Here is a 20,565-nt window from a genome sequence, read left to right on the forward strand (position 1 = left end):
TTGTTCTAATGATATTTCTTTACGGAGTTTGAATTGCAATTGATCATTAATATAAAACGCAATGCCCCCTCCTCTCTTTTCTTCACGATCTTTCCTAATTAATGTATAGTTTTTCAAGTTGAATAGATTAGGCGAGGTATTATGAAGCCATGTTTCCGAAACACCAATAACTGAAAAGGGGAAATCATTGAGGGTAAAAATCATTGTTTCGAGAGAATCAAAATTTTTACTAAGACTTCTAGAATTCACATGAAGTAAACTAAATCTTTGGTCAGTTTTATGAAAATTAGAGTTAAATTCAGAAGCGGAATAATAGTTACTATCAGATGATAAATTGTTGGTATTGTAAATCGAAAACAAGTCGAGGTCAGTATTCACAGTAAATTTGTACTAAAACCAATATTTTGTGATTAAAGGCATAACAAATATTACGCAAACAAATCATCTGTGTCATTATAGTATAGTGATAATGTTCATGAGATGAAAGGAGAATGGAAGAAAGATATAATGGTGAAAAATGACATGATGGTGAGGGGGAATGAAGATGGGGATGATGAAAATGATAAAAAGCTTTTAAGGAGTACATTGAAATATTATTTGGCATAACGTCAAAATCAATGCTTTTGAGCATCTCAACCATAGAAAAAAAAAGAAACTATTGGAACCCTTTTACATACAAATACTATGTCTCAGCACGGCTGTATCACATCATGGCATGAAAATGTATTGTTTATTTTGAATCTATATATAATTGATTGATAGTGTCATAATTAATACATTAAGATTTAACATGTCTATTGGATTTTTTTACAAGAAATGAATTTAACCCGGCATTAGAGGGAGGCTGATAATGATAACAAAAGAGAGCAGTGCAGAGACATCGATTGTACATGTTATGTATAAAAGATATAATAAATACATGGCATAAAGTAATATCCTACATATACATGGCATAAAGTAATATCCTACATATACATAACATAATCGGCTATAGCAACATAATCGTGTTAAACAGGAGAAAAATCCATTCAGAGCAGTATATCGGTTCATGATGAAACAATTATTATTGCGTGCTAGTCAATTGTCATCGGCAAAATGTAATAAGCTCCCATTATGTTCATTTTCATAGGCATAATGTAATAAGCCTCTATCTTGTTCATATAAAGTATTGTAGGACAAACTGTGTTAGTTGCAATAGAGACTAAAAATATTGTAAGATTATTTTCTCAAACATATGCAATGTCTTTTAATAATATATTTGCAATATATTATTTTTTAACATTAATAAAATTAATGGTTCAAAAATCAATTGTATATTAAAGAAAAATCAAGTTTTTATTACTCATGTGATAAAAAATGTTTAAAAAATACATTTTCTATACGCTATCAACATGCACTAGAAGAAATAAAGTAGTTATATCATCATAGCAATATAAACACTTGTGAAAGAAGAGAAAAACGTCAATAATCGATTCATACTGAATCCATAAAGACTCATCAAAAAGAAAAAGAAATTTAAAAATATTGTTCTAACAGCTTACACCTTACAATCGATATTATACTTCGAATCAATATATTCCTTCTTCTTTAAAAGAAAAAAAAAACAGCAACAACAAATGATAAATACTATCGGAGCAAGAAAACTCAACACCACCTGTACACGGCGTCAAATCGTACATTGGATTCATTAAGTAAGATTGTATTTAATGAATCGATGTAATATGAAAAAAAAATGATTTGATGCAATAAAATAGAAATTACTTTTTTCTTTCGGGTCCAATAGCCAAATATTGTATATATATCTAAGTCCAATTTCCAAAATTTATATTTTTATCCAAAATAGTGTAATTTGGAACATACATTGAGTGTAATTACACTTATTCATTTTTAATCGTTTTTATTTTCTTACCATGCTTGAAAGTTGATGTTGACAAGCGAAAATCTTTGATGAAAAAATAGTAAAATCGAACAAATTTTGCTTAAAATTATTTTAATTACCTTAAAAAAAAAATTTTTTCTCACTATTTCAAGTACCTAAATTGTACTTTTTATTCATATTTTTTTTTTCTATCATGTACGATTTTCCTAGCACAAAAATGATATTTTCATCTTAAAAAGGACGAAAAAGAAAGAAAAAAAAACCCAAACAAACAAATAAATATATATACGTACACATATACACATACATATTCATTATGTATGCATGCATATGTATATACATTTGTATTCCGATGTATGATCGGTTCAAACTGAGCTCCATCATAGGCAGAATGGATAGAAAAATATATTTTTGTTTTTCTTTAAATAATAATGATACATTATAATATACATGTGACATACATTACTGCTGATTGTGAATAGAAAATTCCAAAAGAAAAACAAAATGCATTGCAGTATAGCATTTGACTTACACTATGAAGCAAGTTATTAATGTTCAACCTGAATAATAATTACATCTAAAATTAAATAATTGATATCGATCCAGATATATAAGACGTGTCCTCCACTTACAAAATAAACTCTATATGAACTCTCTGCCATAGAGGATAAGAAAAGAAAAGAAAGAAAAAAATCTCAATTTGCTGTTATCAAACATTTAAAGGATATGCATGTATGATATACGACTCTGAAAAAAACAAACTTTTGAACGACGGTTCGAGATGGGAATCGATAATATAATCATGCACCTTAAACTTGAACATTCATCATCATTTTTTTATTAAGTGTTCAGCAGGTTGAGGGATGAAAAGAGACTCACTTTTGATGTACCACAGCTCAAATTGAGTTGGGAAAAAATTGTTTTTTTTTTTTTTTTTTTTTGGGGGGGAGACTATCGATTAACAAGAAATTCTAAGAAACAAGCATCTTTCAGTCAGCAGCTGTATATGAAAAATAAAATCATACGGGTAGGATGAAGAATCACCGAGATTCTTATTCCAGTTATAATAGACTAAGTTTTTCCTCTTTTCTTTGTAGTGTTGTCATTCATTTGAAAATTCTGGCTTAATGTGAAAGATTACCTTTCAATTGACAACAACAATTTATTTCTACGCGACATAAGACATAAATATTTAAAATGGCTGAGCTACATTTGAAAGTGTGAAAAAAAAAAAAAAAAAAAAAAGGATTGCTATCGATCCAGAGAGCATAAACAAATATATTAAAGAAGTATCTCACTCTCGATACACTATCATTATTGGGTTTTCACACGTGGCTCATTAAAGACTTGACCGATAGCAGCTAGCCATTCTAATCGATAGTTGTGGAAAAACGTACAAAAATATTTTAGTTTGAAAGATAAGAATAACGCAGATATCTTGCAATTTTTACAAGAATAAAAACAATAGGTCGCCACATTTGTTCAATTGAATCTCCAGATCTCTGGGTGATTTCGTTACATATATAGAGAACTAGGACCAAACCTAAAGTGCGTTGCGAAGTTTCATACAGGTTAGTTGAAGTTTTTGGTTGGTAACCACACAGAAATTATATGCTAAGTGTAAATAAATGTCGGATAAATTTACTTCATCACAATGGGGAGGGGTATAAAGGAAAAATGGGTGATTCTCTCCATCAAGTATCGTTTAGTCAGCAGCTGGGTAAGATGAATAATGTAGATCTATTTATGAGATTAAAGAAAATCAGCGAATTCTTCATCAAAGTAATATTTGACTTACTTTCCATTTATTCCTTGTAGCGTTGCCATTCGGTGGAGTCTTTTCGCTTAGTGTAAAGGATCACCTTTGTACCGACAACAACAATTTTGGTTGATAAGTTATCCTCCTTTCTAAATTTGTATGCTATCGTTGCCAAGACGCCTCTTTGGGCTTTCAGTATCGGGGGCAGGTCGGTGCGTACGCTGATCCTTGCGTGGGGATGATCTGAGCTGGAGCGTTGATGTCTTCGTTCAAAGGCCGCTAGTAATCGATTCCGCTGAGCCATATAAACAAATTTGGCAATAATCGGTTCAGGGGCATTTCCACTAGCTGAGGTTTGACGCTTCGATGGAAGGCGATGTGCATTTATAATGGCTACAGATTCGGCTTCTTCATGGGTTAAACCAAGTGACACAAAAGCAGCTCGTAAAACATCACTGACATTCTCATTTTCCTTTTTTTCCAAGCCATAGAACAGAAGATTGGATTTCCTTTGGTATATCTCAGATAATAACAGCTTTTCTTTAAGGGCATCTATTTCATCTTGTAGGCGTTTTTCCATTTGCGGCAGCTTTTCCTTTTCTATATTGAGCATTCTGGCGGAGTTATCCTCTGCGGTAGCTTCTAAGTCGGACATTTTCTTTTTCATAGCCGAAATATCTGAATGTATCACATCAAGCTTGGCACATACCTTATTGGAGAATTCGCTGAAAGATTTTTGAAGATCCTTGATACTAGTGGCGGTTGGGTCCTGCATAGCTGAAGTTGTTTGCTGAAAACCTTGCGTAGAATCCGGGTTCGGTGTGAAATGGTCGCCCGATGTGAAAGGGTCTACCGATGATGGGCGTTGGCTTGGTACACTGGTATCTACAGTACGTAGATTACGGCTTTGCCGGCTTTTACTTCTAAGCTCATAAGAGTTATTCATTAGGAGGAAAATTCCACTTTGAAGGCCTCAGGTGATTCACAAAACTTTCAATATTTACCAGAAGATGTCCATTTCCTGAAATATTGGTTCCAGACGGCAAAAGTGTGATTTTAATAACCTATGGTGAGAGCTCGAAAAATGGCGTTACCAATCCATTCGGCTACGCATGCGCATATATGTCTCCATATATATGATTGAATTCATGAAAAGTGTTCGGTAATGCGATCCACTACCATACATCAAAATTGTTCAATAACATAGAAAAAAAACATAGAATGTATTTTAAGAATGAATTAAATTTGGGGAAGAAACGGTGAAAAAAGAGAGAAAGAAAAAAAAAGCAAAAGCGGAAGGAAAACTGAGTGTCGTAAATATATAGGCTGTTTATGTAAATTATATAACATTGTGATATTAATGTGAAATATATATACATATATATTTTTTAAAAGGGATTTTTAATTCTCTTTTTTTTTATCACATCATGGGCACTGACGAAGAGTGTGACTTTACTCCTATACTATATACTATACTACACCATACTATACTCATTGGAGACATTAAAATAAACATTACCAGCCCTCAAATGCCCAAATACTACCTTGAACGGATTAACATGGTAATGAACCGTTTGTCTTCAATGTTATATTTTGAAGGGAAAAAATGAAGAATTGAGATGCCTGTTGCATCTTAATCCCCATCCCAAGATTTACGCCTCACATACTATACCTACTGAGAAGGATAGTGTGATTATATAATATTTTTTTAATTTCTTCAAAAATATAATTCTTTCAATTTTTTTAATGAGATATTTGGCACACTAACTCATAATGATGTAAGGAACATTATCAATTGAAAGATTTTGTAAAATGAAATTAAATTTAAGTTAAATCTTAATTCAAATCGTTAGGTGCGCAGACTTGGGGACCACCATCATATGGTTCATTTATGATACACATAAAACTGCTCATATTAAAAAAACGGCAGATGAAAATTTATATTCACCTAACAATGGGCATCCGACGATCTCAGCTCTCATTCTGATTCGTCTTCTGTACCAAGAATAAGGCATGATACGAACCCTCCTGGTGATGACTGGTCGATCCAAGGTGCTTCTTACCTCAGTATTCTGGTCACTGTTGCCTGGGAGAATCTGAGACAGACCAGGGGCCCGTAACACAAAACTTAGCAATGATCAAAGACACATTTTTCTACGATTGATTCCATTGACTACAATGTACAATCAATCGTGAAAATCAAGCATACGATCAATCGCTAGCCTTTGTGTTATGGGACCCAGGTGAGCATTTCATGAATGCAATCGGTCAATGCCTTTTCGCTGACAAGTGTTATAAGCTACTAAAATTCTTGCAACTGATTGGTTGAGAGCAAATTAATCAGTGAATATTAGTGACAAGATGCTTCATGAACCCCCCGGTGAGCCTTTCACGAAAATGCATTGTCAGAAATCTTCACTTATAATCGTCAGCTACCAATGTCATTTCATTTGATTGGACGAAAACGAATTTGCAAGTGAAAACTACGAACGGGATGCATCGAGGAATACTCCATACATGACAAGGATGAATTACTGAATATTCATCTCGAAATTATACGTGATTTTTCTTGGCATGAAGAATGAAATTAGGAGTAATTGTTATTAACCCTTGAAGAACACAGCAAAAGCAGATTCGCTGAAACAAAGCACTTTTTTTAATTAAACCCATTAAAGAGTGCAAATGTTAACACACCAATAAAATGACGTATGAATCTTTCCCTTTTCATAAGGTTTAATGCGACTAGAATGCATAAGAAAACAGTAAATGTAGTGCCTATCTTATGCCCCCCCCCCCAGCATTGGAAATTAATATCAGCAATAACTACTTCTTTCGCTTGCCAATTCTTTTTGGGACAGAAATTCTGGCAAATTTTTGAGGGATTACTTTTTGCCTATTTCGATGACTTATCAGAAAGTCACCAAACAAAAAAAAACCCATAAAATTCTGCACCTCCCCGCCAATGCAATATAACAGTTGCCAGCATCATTACCATAATTACTAAACAAAATGAACAAAATCTATACCCCCCCCCCTCCACCTGTCGCCCTTTCAATATAACAGTGTCCGATATCTAATTTCCAAAAGATATATATTTTTTTAATTACCATTTCATTGCCCTCGATGTCCTTGTAGAAGAGCCACATCTCTGACACGTTCGTACTCTTGATGCTCCAGTAAGCCAAACGGTAGGAGGTTATCCAGTCTAGTTCCGATTGCAATCCAGCACCTTGCGTGATTATACCAGTCACAGTGTGGAGCTCGCCAAGGTCCACCTTTTTATTTAAAAAAAAGAGTTGAGCCCCCCAAAAAGATCAATTTAGAAAAATTTGAAAATTCTGGCCATGATTAATAAAAGTAGAATCCAATACATCTCAATGTTCGTTACATATACCGTATAAAATCTTCTGCACACCTATATAAAAAAATCGTAATAGCGTCAAACAAGACGGGGGAAAGAAGGCATTTGTTTTGTCCTAAATTTGTCTTGATTGTTCGCTTATATTTTTTGTCGTATAAACTATAAACATAGAACGTGGAAAAATAACTTATACCATTTTCTCACAAACTAAATTTCCCTTGGTCCCGTACTGTTGGTGGGACTAAATAGCAAGAGAGCCTCATGAACATACAATAGGAGGAGACAGGATCGTGGGGGCACGGTGTAGGTCGACAAAAATTGGATTGCTAAACAAGGATTAGAAAATTGATCTGAAAATTTTAAAAAAAGATTCAGATTTGTAGAGGTGTTGTGGCTCAGTGCATGGATAAGTCTCTGAAATTTGAACCAAAGGGTCTCCGGGGTTCAAATCCCACCGCAGCACTCGCGTCCTTCGGCAAGGCGTTTATCTACATTTGCCACTATCCACCCAGGTGTAGTTAAAGGGTACCCGGTAGGAAGATGTTCCTTGAATGCGCGAGCGCCTGATTAAGATGGTCGTGCTAAAGCCGGGGTAATAGTATGCAGCGCTTAGAAACATTTGTATTAAGCGCTATATAAATGTTGCATATTAGTGTTATTAGTCTGATGCAATTTGCAATTATATCACCTCTTCTGAGTTGCTTGAGGTTATAGGAATAGGGCCTACGGTTCTAAGACGTCTTGGAAGCCATTTAAAATCTTTGAATGTTATGAATAAAAATATATTTAGTACCTGTAGCCACTCTTCCCTTGCGAGTTGCCCTCTTGCTCCCCAGAATGGAACGGGTTGGTCTGGACTTAACACGCTTAAAAAGGACATCTCTGCGTGTAGCCGTCCATTATATCCAGGTGTTCGGTAGTAGAAGGAACTAGCTTCTATAGCTTCGTTGGGGATTACAAATGACTCCATTCCAAGTCTTCTGTTACAAACTGATGACAAAGAGCCGTTTAATAAAACTTATTACTGGAAACTTTGTGATCCCATGGTAACTACCATGGTGACTCTGCCAAACAGACAATCAGAAACAAGGATTCCGTGGAAGTCGCCGCTGGCTGACAATGTCACCATGGTGGTAAGTTTCGTGCAACGGGGACACACAATTGAAGCCGAAAATATTTCATACAATGAGTGAGATTTAAAAAAAATGTTAATTCATTAGGTTCATTCATTCAATCAACCATAAAAAAAAACGAAAAAAAAAAAAACGATTGCTTTATCTTCTAATTGTTGAGACCTATACAATTAGGCTTTATGAAGCTATCACATGGAAGAAAAATAATCCGTCCTTGGAACTTTAAGGAGAGCAACGGTCCCAAGGGTTTATTTTCCAATGCCAATCCGTCCACTTGCCAACTCGTCTTCTTCCATTTGGTCCATCATCAGTTCGTCTACTCACCACATGATCTACTTTCATCTGTTTATTTCCAATTCGTCTAATGCCAATTCGTCCAATTGCCAACTCGTCTACTACCATTTGGTCTATCATCAGTTCGTCTACTCACCACATGATCTACTTTCATTTAGTCTAATGCCATTCCGTCTAATAAGCAGTTGGTCCAATAGCCATTTAGTCCATATACCATTTGGTCTAATCAAACTGAAGTGTTAATGGCGCAAAATGAATGAAAAGAAAATGGGTATTAGACCAACTGGTTATTAGACGAAATGGTAATAGACGAAATGGTGATTAGACGAAGTGATGATTGGACCAAATGGTTATTGGACCAAATGGTTGTTAGACCAAAGTTGTTGTCGTTGTTGTTATTTTGAATAGGCAAACTAGTCAGTTTTGACTTTTGCTGCCTTGTTAATTTGCTTTCCTTTTTTTTTCAAAAACAGAATAATTTCTTTGTTGAATCTTTATCATTTAGAAAAGTAAAGGAAAGAGAGGAATGAAAAGTTCTTAGGAAATCGTGCAAGACTACCTCTCCTGCCCTATATACCACGTTTGAAGGATTTTATCCTAAAATGTTGATGGACGGAATGGCATTAAACTAAATGAAGGTAGACCATGTGGTGAATGGACGAGTTGGCAGTGGACGAATTGACAATTATCCATGTCACTAGTTGTTTTGATACAACGGTACAGTTTATTTAAATTTGATTTAAAAATTATGGTCGCATGTCATAAGGTGGTGCAATTTCGCGAACAGGGTAAAAATGGTCGGAAAAGTCATTTTTGATATGTTATTGGTATTACCATTCTCCAATAATGAAGGAGGATGTTATCCTAAAATACCTTTGTTTTTGCTTAAAATGACTAATGTAAATCTAGTTAATACATTGACGTCAACCATTGGCGGATCCAGGGGGGGAGGGGCCAGTGGACGAATTGGCTATTTACCGTCCCAAGATCCCCTCTCCTATATGTACATCTATGTCAATGTGTCACATAACCTTGGCATTTTGTTATCAGGAGAAGTGTCTTCTATTTATAACAAGCAATAAGATGGAAAATTCTTAATGTTTTCCTACCTCTATTCTTGCATCCGATAAACTCAAGACGGAGGCATATTTCATCGTACCACGTGACCGGATGAACTCTTAGAAGATTGGTCACTATTGGTGGATCAATGTCGTTGCGTACAAGGCTTCTCATGTCCACGTTACCCACGAAAACCTTGATGTGATTTCCAAGAGATAATAACATAAACTAGAAAATCTAGGGCAAGTCTTAGTACAACATGTACAAAGAGTTTCAATAGATTCGAGTCTACTTCAAATAGCGATCGATCTGGATTTCCAACCTCTTTTCTACAAAAAGAGTTTCAATAGATTCGAGTCAACTTCAAATAGCGATCGATCTGAAATTCCAACCTCTTTTCTACAAAAAATAAATCAAACTCAATTAGAGTCTGATTTCGTCCATCATTCATTCATTCATTCATTCATCGATATCTACCCAAGAAGGTTTATTGAAATATTGCAATACTTTAATCATTCAACATGTTTTATTGGTTTTCATGTTCCTGTTTTATTCATTGGCCACAAAGCAGGAAAATGCCTTGCTCTGCGAGAAATAGGGCGGCATAAGTATGACATACGTGACGAGAGAATCGTCTTACTGATCATTTAAAGTTTGGTTAAGTTTGTAGGAACGGACGGCATATTGCCCATAAGATTCTGAGCTAGAAGAAATTTATATAACTTTATATTACGGAATTTGGCTCCCGTATAATCATACAAAATTTTGTCATTTTTAACCTGCTGGTAAGAACACAGTCTCACACAGTGTGATTACAGTGTGTTCACACAGAGTACTATGTGAAAATTAGGTTTTCCCGTCCAATGTCATCAGAGTTGCATTTAAATTAATGAAAGGACGTTCAAATTCGAAATATTTCGTCCACCCTCTGCACACATGGTTCATTTTCATTTATTTTGCATTCAATTCCGTTCTATATAATTCCTTTGAATTTTGTAGAAATTCAATTTAGAGAGAAATTCGTTCAAATTAATGGCCCAAAGGTGTCATTTAATTTCGTGACGACGAACTGATCATTCAATTTCGCCTAAAATACCATTTTCAATTTCATTTATCGGCACACATAATTGCACTTTAAACGTCCAAATTTAGATAGCATGTTTCTGTGTTCATTTTTTTTATTACGTCATACAATATTTTTTTTCAAACTTTATCCTATCTTTCTATTTTTTCTCACCTTTTCAGTTTAAAATAATTGTATTCCATTATGTTTGATAAAGACTTTATTCATGTATCACTTATAGGATATGGTTGTAAACGCTTATTCTTTTAGTGATTGATGAGTGGGTGCAGGGGCGGATCCAGGATTTCCAAAAAGGGGAGGCACATTTTGCCGAGGAATTTGACGAGCAAAAAAATGTTTTTAACCAAAGAATAAGGGTATTTCGTCCACGAAAAAAATTAATTGTGCCTTTAAAAAAGGGGGCACGAGTCGGCTGTGCCCCTCCCCCTGGATCCGCCAGTGAGTGGGTGGATGACCTATGCCAATGGCAGGTATTTTCTCTTCATCATATTGTTCTTTCTTATTTTACATAATTGTAATTTATATCGTTTTGGGGTAGGGATAAGAAACATGGTATTGAAAGTGGAACAAAAATTAGTTGTGGTCCCGATGATGGTTTGTCAGATGGATGATACATTTCAGTAACATTGTAAACATCCAATTTAGAAGTAAAACCCATTTCCATAATTATTCAAAAGACGTAAACAACACCAACGAAAAACACTGTCCATATCCTATAAGTGATTTCATATTAATGATTTTTCAATTCCTAAACGTTCGCAAGGAAGGTACCGGTGCGAATTTGAAAACACTTCTTCAGCTATTTTAATTTGATCGTGCTTTATACATGTTCAAATGAGATAACCATGAAATCGCGTGCCAATAAAATTAAATTGAATTAAGTATTTGGATTTAAATGCTGATCTCATAGGTCATTCAAATTAGTTGCAAATTTAATTATTACATCATTAAATCGGTTGAAATTTTGACGAAATTGGACGGGAAAACTTATATTATTCACACTGTTAAAGTGCTCAAATTCAAGTGTGAAGATATTTTCACACTGTCGACACCTCGACAGTGTAACTGTTCACAGCTTGTTCACATAGTCGATTATGTGGATACGGGATTTACACTGTTGTGATGCTCAAACTTAACAGTGTGAAGGTGATTCAAAATTGTGTCCAACACTATGAACACACTGTGGCACACATTGTGGCCCATACTATGGGGCATATTGTTCTTTTCAGTAAGGAAATGCAAAATATTATTTCTAATCGATTCATGGTCAGTGTTGAACGAATAGCGCGTGCAACTTCGATCTTAAATTATTATTGTCATTTGGCGATGAACTTGTATAAAATAGGTTATATTATAGCCCTGAACTACATTGTCATTGCAATTATGTACCAAGATGGACAGATGTTGCGATCAACCTTCAAAATGGAGGAACATGTATATACTTGCATCAAGTCTTCATTTGTTTTAGTGATTAAATACATGAATAAAAGTACACATTGGCCTACTTGTTTCGCTTGAGAATACAGTTTTCATTGGGTCTTCAATATAATTAGTAACTAATACATTATAATTCTTGTTTTCACAGCATGTTAGCAACCACATGACATTAACTGGTCTACCGTTACTAAGGAAAATCTATAATTCTCACCACGACTGATCCATTATCATGTGCATATGGCTCTTGGTTGTATGAGATGGTGTAGGACTCTACCCATGCCTTCACGTCCAGACAGCCTTGAGTGACCACGCCCTGGACTGACATCTCATCGTCAAACTTGACCTGATAGAACAGAAATCATAGTGTTTTTGCATCACAACGATTGAAGACCATTCAGATAGGCGAATGGTCGTTTCATGCCGTATGAATCATATTAATGTGTTAAGGGTTTGTTTTGACATTAAAGAGATTTCGTTTTGGATGATAGAGGCTTAAACAGTGGTTGGCAACCGACGAGTATTACTGGGAATTAATCGTTCGAATTTCTTTAGGACAGGACTTACTAGCGTTTACTTGCACTTGCAGTCATAAGAGGTATTAACAGATTAATAATGAACATTAATTCTGATTGGAACGCATTTCTAACAACCAATTGCATTTATTGTTAAGAAGAAAAGTTGACAGTAAAAGAATGAGCTAGTGTAAATAAAGGTTTGGTAGTTTCGAATTGAACTAATAATAGAAGTTTATATTGCATGAATCCTACTCTATTTATTCTGTTTATTGTTACTATTATACCTTGTTAGAAATGATAAAAAAAAGTAAATTGAATCTAAGAACGTAACGTGTGGTGTCTAATCTCCAGCAATCTAACCCTGGTCAAAATTCAAACTTCACCAAAGTCTGAGCCCCGTAACATAAAGCTTTAGCGATTAATAGAGGGGACACATTCGTACGATTGATTGCATTGATTGTTGTGCATCAGTTTAACGATGTGCCTAGTTTACATTTGCCACGATGTGTCTACGATCATTACGGGCATCGTAGTTGTCTATAGGCTACGTTTTTTATGTTTACATTATTCAAGGCCATATCACACGATTTCATTTGTTGGTCATCGTAGCAGGCCAACGACAAAACCATGCAAAAGCTTGCAGAGATCGTAAGGATATCGTACGATGCCCCATGCACTGATTACGATTGGTTTACGATTAAAAAAACTTGTATATATATATATATATCACCACTCGAAACAAGATCGTAGACCATATGATGATCTTAAATCCAACGATCATCTTACGGCACCCTGAGGAGATCGTACGAATAACAAGATACTATCACACAACGATCATCCTACCATAATCCTACCATGATCATAGAAGATGCTGTAAGAGGGACACACACGCACCACCCGCACACTGAACCTAGCACACTGTATATAGTGCACCAAGAATACCACCACAGGATCACCACATCACCTGAAGCACTGGCAGCACCTGACACAGCACAACCCTCTCCAGGAAAGCGTGTACGATTTTTGGGAGAGTACTCCTTCAAGGTTCAAGGAAAACTTTTGAACGGGACAAGAGCATTATGTTACGGACCCAGATCTTCTGAAAATTCTTGCATACCTGTATCCATTGATCACTAGAAGATTGTTGTGGGATCCATCCGTATCCGACCTGTCTGTTGTATCCTACCCTCGCGGACGATGGAGAATGGGATGCCTCGCCATTCAAGGATGATGCCTCTATCTGGTTGTCATGGATACCATTCAGGCTAAGTCCCAGCGCCTCATCACAGTCTAGATTATTATGATCATATCAGTAATGATGCATATGAATCGAATATTGTCATGTAAATGAATTTCAGAAAAATCAAGGTTCAGCTTATGTTTGTAGAATAAATGATAATTTACTGATCTCATGCACACCCACACACACACCCTCACACACACACCCACACACACACACATACATATATATATATATATATATATATATATACATATACATATATATATATACACACACACATATACATATTTGTGATTACTTTATTACATATGCCGAAGCAGACTATATATATATATATATAATGTGATGAAAAGTTTACTTGAACCAAACGCTCTTGAGGTGTGAGTATGAAACATAGTGAGGTTAGGTCAACGCAAAAGATGACACAGGACACCATTCTTAGCTTTAGCTTTCGTCCTTATTAAGACTTCGTCAGAAGCGTCTGTAATTACAGACTATTGTGGAAGTAAAGTAGGATGCCTACCGTATCCTATCTCTTTTTTTAATGAAAGTGTCAGAAATTTGCAAGTTGTGACACTTTCATTAAGAACGAGATAGGATACGGTGGGCATCCTACTTTACTTCCACAATAGTCTGTAATTACAGACGCTTCTGACGAAGTCTTAATAAAGACGAAAGCTAAGAATTGTGTCCTGCGTCATCTTCTGAGTTGACCTCATCTCACTATATATATATATATATACAAGGAAATTATAATTGGTATAGTGTCGAAAATCTGTCCATCTGACGGTTAATCGGATCGGGATCGCCCTAGCCACTAACCCGTCTCTGTGGTCCAGTGGTTAAGGCACCGGCGTTCAAAGCTGGGGGCCCGGGTTCGATTCCCGGCATAGACATTTTTTCGGCATCACCAATTTTTCCAAAGGGTAGATAGCTCTGGGGAACCTTGATTTAAGCTACGCCTACCATTGTTCTCTTCATCCATTTCTTTCACAAAATATTTAAATAACAGAGTTGCCAAAGCTGTTGTACATGTATAGCTTCACACATTTATATATATATATATACATATATATATATATATATATTTTGAAATGTATCAAGTTCAGGGGAAGTGCTCGATGTTTCAACTGAAGCGCTCACCAGGACACTATATATATATATATATATATATATATAAATGTGTATGGACAAAAGTATTGTATGGTTTATCAAGTTTTTAGACCTCTCCTTTTCCCTCATTAAGTGTATAAGAGTTACTCGTTAGTTTTCTGCTTGTTCCTGTTCATTATATGCTATCTGTATTGATATTGTGCTTTCCTGTACCATATTTGTTTAGACCTGGGCTGATAGAGTACCGAAGCGATGACGTCAGTTGCCATGGTGTCATGGCGGCCTGGTTCTAAACAAATGAACCCGGAGCGTGTTTCTCAAAGGATAAAATGGCTGCTAATGGAATTTCATCGCTTGCAACCTCAGAATGATGGTAATTTTTACACATACAAATGTGTATAGACGATCGTCAGCTACGACTCTGTTTAGAACCAGCCGGTCCGTTGTCATGGCAGTGACGTCACACTTCGGTACTCTATTGCTTATTCTCTTTGTTGCTTCCCCTTTATTAAAAATGAAGTATATCACTTTCACTCCTTCTCAATTTCTCTGTAGCCCTATCTCCATAATTCTTCTATTTATGTCTTGTAATATCTAAACTTTAGTATATTCTTAATTTGTGCTGCAGTCACTCTATCAGAAGACTCCAAATCGATCAACGGTATGGCATAAGAAATAACGTTAAAGTTTTTATCGTTCTGGAGTCGGTTGTTTAGTGTGACCGTAGTGTTACCCGTACCATTATCAAGACAGCCAAGAACCTCTACCGAGAGACATATCCCGTTCTGCCATGTTGCAGGGAGTATTCGAAGGCATTTCGTCCGGAGGGGCGATGGAAGAAAGATCGTCGTATTGCACGTCGCTTCAGCGTTGGCGAGAAATTCCTGTAGCAATGAAAATCGTCATATTTTATCCATTCACTCATTTATTTATTTATTTATTCATTTATTTATCTATCTGTTATTTTATTATTTTTATTTATTTATTTATTTATTCATTCATTTAACTATTTGTCCGTTCATTTATCATTTATTTTTTTATTTATTCAATTATTAATCAATTTATTACTTAATTAATCAATTCATTGATTCATGTATTCATCTATATGAATATATGTATTTGATTGATTATTTATTAATTCATATCGCACATTTAAAAAGGGTAGCCCAATACAATCAGATCAAACACTTGTTTTCATTGGAGCCCTTTTAAATACGAAGTAAATATACAAGCATCTATAAACAGAAATTATCATAAATAAAGCAAGACTCAAACTAAGTTAACTTACTATACAGATAACTGTAAAATGTTACGAATTTATATACTAAATTTGAATATCAATTAATCTTAGGAACACGGGGAAACAGATAGTGGGTTTTAATTAATGTCTGACAGTTAACAAAAATACTATATCTCTAATAGACTAATCACAGCAGAGCAAACTGATAACACGAAGGCTCAAACAAAGAAAGTAGATGATTTATTGATTAGTGGTAGACAGTCACAGTGCCTGACTGACAAAAAGGGAACAAAATGATCTTGAATTCCTCATTGAAATTATTATTTTCAAGGTCTGTTGTATGTATTTCGTTTGATACTTCAAGACCCTGAAATAGCCTAGTTTAAATAATGATTACTGAAGAAAACATTTTAACTCGCACAATCAAAGGATAATAATATGATGGACTGAAGAAACTAATGGTTTTACCATGTTTATATTTTAAGGTGTGTTCTTATTCGTTCTATCCCTTTAACCTGTGATATCTTTTGACTATGATTCATATGAGGATTAATTAATGCTTCGACGCTCTAAATATTGCTGTTACAATGACAATGAAAATATAAATTATTGCATCCTTGTCATATAGAGTTAATGATTTGGGTAATCTAATCATGAAACTATTTTCTCACGGCTGGATTGTTAATAGGGATAATGGCCTTTCATCACCATGTAAAGTGAATGTCATCTAAAAAAAAACGTCGAAGCAATGTCATAATGCAAGGTCAGTAACCACATGTAATTAATAAAGGTAATTTAGCGTACATTTAATTGAATGATATAGTCATAATAACGCCGATAGGTTGTTTTCCTCTACATGAGCACATGCATGGAATCATTAAATGAATAAACAGTGACTTTTGGTTATAAAACCATTTTCATGCCTTGGACAAAATTATTATGCCTGCCACTTTAGATGATTTTGATGTGTCATTTGGTTTTAAGACACGTGGAGGCCAAATAATAGGAATACGTCTGAAGACCAACGGTTAACACTATTTTTGCCTAAAAAAAAAAATAATAATAATACTTTTTGGCATTTTATTATGTCGCTCTCTTGATAATTGTAATAAACCATTTCCGATCCTTAAATCGAAAAGTACCCAATTTAGTTTGTACTGGTTTATAATCTGCTTCTTATGTTATGTTCTTCCCAACCTATCACGTGAGTTATAGTTATGTTACTCCCGAGTTGAGACATATCAAAAAAGTGTTTGGGAGTACTGAGTTGAACTACAGTATTAGGCGTCAAGAGGGTACCATTGGTATATCGGAACGATTTAAGTGTTTTCCCCATCACGTTCATTCTCACTAAAGTGTCTAATGTATAAGAATACCAAGAATTTCACTGACTACAAAAAACAGGTAGGGAGACAAAGGACCTCCTTGACGACACCCTCACCCTATTCCAAACACTATTTGTACAGTGGCAGGTAACTGATACACGAGACGTTGAATTTGCATAAGACGATTATATCCATTTCTTTAGGCCGAGGTGGACCAAAGCGAAAAATATCCAGGACCTGAATAAAAAACTTAGCGACACGGAATCACAGGCTTTCCAAAATTATAACGACACGCATGTCGGCAATAATTCACTGACCACATCTTCATAGGAAGTTTTTCGCTTTAATAGCAACGTACGGAGGATGAAAAAACAGAGTTGCATTGAAAATGTACGTCAAATGACAAAGAACATTATGGAAGGTCTTAATAATAAAATAATATATAATGAGATGATAAAATAACATTAATGAAATAATATATATTTAGCTATATGCAGCCCCTTACGTCATCATTCTCCCACCCGGTAGGATGTGAAAGCCTATATGTAGTATGCCTAGCAATTGAGTCTTGGAACTCTTGTTGGAATGCTCCCCAGGGAGTGGAGAAGGTGCATACATTGCATGCGGGCATGCAATGATCCGATGACCGGGGTAATAATATGTCGGTAAAGCGCTTAGAGACGTCGTTCCGATGTATTAAGCGCTATATGTGGAGCGTTGTGGCCCAGTGGATTAGTCTTCGGACTTTGAAACAGAGGGTCGTGGGTTCGAATCCCAGCCATGGCGTAATTTCCTTCGGCAAGAAACTGATCCACAATGTGCTGCACTCAACCCAGGTGAGGTAAATGGGTACCGGTAGGAAGTAATTCCTTAAAAAGCTGTGTGCGCTATGAACGCCTAGCTTAGCCGGGTAATATAGGAGCGCCTTGAGCACCTTAAGGTGGATATGTGCGCAATATAAATACCCTATATTATTATTATTATTATTATATAAATGCGGAATATTATTATCATTATCATGCAATCTTCGTCGCGATCGCGAGGTCCGCGATCAAGATCGGGGGGAGGGGGGGGGGTAATACTGGAACGTTCTTGTCATGATGGGGGAAATGGTATCTGAATAAAGATTTTAAGGTGCCCCTAAACTTATTAAAGAAATGAATAGGTCAAAAGAAGGCATTTTACCTTAGGGTTTACAGGGTTATCTCGGTAATCCAAAAGGTTCCACCAGTATTCTTCATCTAAGCTGTAGTCCACTTTGAATGAGTTTACCCAGCATCCCTCACCATTCATCATCTGTTCGTTGCCACGGGTAACCAGTCCAGTGATAATGACGCGCTCGCTGTAACATACCTTTAACAACAGAATCGAGAGAGAATGGAGCTTCAATTCAAATCAATTCAATTAAATCATTTTAATGTCATGTTCAATCAAAAAAAATATATTGTCACCAGACTCTTAATAACAAATAGTGCATAGGAACAAAGAATAATCAATCACAAACTATAAATACATCAAGATAATACATACATGTAAATATAAATATATAAATAAATTAAATATAATATAAATATACCCTGCTTGCATGCTTGAGCACCCACAACACGACACCAACCAAAGACCCAATGAATGAAACAAAATTGTCACCCGCAGTGGAACTATGGAGTCTTAAGGTGGGGGTACTCAAGCATGCAAACAGATACTGGAACCTATTTCATGGAAACATGCATAAATACTGACATATTCGGTGATTAATAAGTAAAAACAATACTTTGAAGCTCGAAACAAACTGTCAGTGAACTTGGTGTGAAAACTATCATTTTCGAGGCGATTTGGATGTAGAGCTATTTGCTAAAGCAAATATAACGTCTACATTAATATTTCCGGGAAAAAAAATTGTTTATTTCATCAAACCAAAATATGGTGATTTGATTTATATATTACACGATAATTGATTATAAAAAACACAAAGCATTTTTTTATTTTAAAGCAGAATTTATTCTAATTCTAGCTATGTATAACAATCGAAAAATTAGGGATACGTCCTCAAATCTTTAACTTATCACGTGATAAACTTCGCACCAATCAGACAGGAGTATATTTAGGACGTGCAATATGAAATATTATATACCTGCCACCACTCGTCATTTGCATCATTAAATGGAACCCAGACCACGGCGCTTTCCACGTCAGTTTGGTTAGGCGGATAGTTGTCAATATAACTAGATGCAGTGAAGTTTGCACTGATCCTTCCAGTATCCACCAAGATATCAACAGGAAATGGGCATTCAGCTTTATATAGAAGTACAACAGTTCAAATGATAATGATGGTTTTTTAATTCATATATTTAGCTATCCAACCCCGGCGAAAAGAAAATGCGAACGAAAAGCAAAAAGACTGTCATTTAATGACGGTACCTCCCCCTTAATGAGGTCATAGAATGTATCTGCAGAAAATATCTATGTAGGAAATCGTTAGTAAAACACGTTATGTCACAAGCTATAACCTTGAATAATTTTGGTATGTCGGAGGGAATAATCTCTTGATATTCATATGGCGTATAGTTTTTTCTGATGACTGAATGATCCCAACATTGAATGAGCATCCCATATATTCAACTTTATTTCACTTTTCATATAATGACAAAGGTTATCAATCAATATGAATTCAAGATTATCACCTGTTGTTGGAAGCTTCGTGAAATCCGGGAGGAAAGCGTCGCATACTGTGAAAGAAAACAGATGATCATACTGGTGCGATGAAATAACAAAAAAAACGATACGAAATCTGAAATATCATAATAATTGGGAAGATGTGTACCAAAAAAAGGTATAGAATTCTGAAACGTACGTAGTATTTGTAACAGAAATGCCCCTGCTGGAAAGAACATAATGTCACACAGTCGGGGTGAGTTCAGATTGAGGAACGCAAGGTGAAATGATTTTAGATTTGAGCATCTAAAAATAAATTTAAGTCACATCTTCACATACAATGCAAGTTGTAAACACACTGTGAACACACTCTTTGTGTCCACACTCTTCACTCGATCAACACTCTGGACACTGTCTTGGTGTCCAAACTCTTCGCATGATTCACACCGTGGACACTGTATTGGTGTCCAC

General features: G+C 35.4%; 1 protein-coding gene across 1 annotated transcript in view; it reads right to left on the reverse strand.

The window, feature by feature from the left end:
• LOC129269692 (uncharacterized) overlaps positions 1–20,565 on the reverse strand; it is an 89,871-nt gene that overhangs the window by 48,569 nt on the left and 20,737 nt on the right. The window contains exons 7-16 of the mRNA XM_064105229.1: positions 20,124–20,168; positions 19,574–19,734; positions 18,628–18,795; positions 15,617–15,761; positions 13,639–13,811; positions 12,218–12,349; positions 9,536–9,680; positions 7,793–7,989; positions 6,746–6,913; positions 5,587–5,734 (exon numbers count right to left, since the gene is read on the reverse strand). Coding sequence (XP_063961299.1) covers positions 5,587–5,734; positions 6,746–6,913; positions 7,793–7,989; positions 9,536–9,680; positions 12,218–12,349; positions 13,639–13,811; positions 15,617–15,761; positions 18,628–18,795; positions 19,574–19,734; positions 20,124–20,168 — 1,482 coding nt within the window. The remainder of the gene's footprint in view (positions 1–5,586; positions 5,735–6,745; positions 6,914–7,792; positions 7,990–9,535; positions 9,681–12,217; positions 12,350–13,638; positions 13,812–15,616; positions 15,762–18,627; positions 18,796–19,573; positions 19,735–20,123; positions 20,169–20,565) is intronic.

This window comes from Lytechinus pictus, chromosome 10 (assembly GCF_037042905.1).
Source record: "Lytechinus pictus isolate F3 Inbred chromosome 10, Lp3.0, whole genome shotgun sequence".
Classification (NCBI taxonomy): domain Eukaryota; kingdom Metazoa; phylum Echinodermata; class Echinoidea; order Temnopleuroida; family Toxopneustidae; genus Lytechinus; species Lytechinus pictus.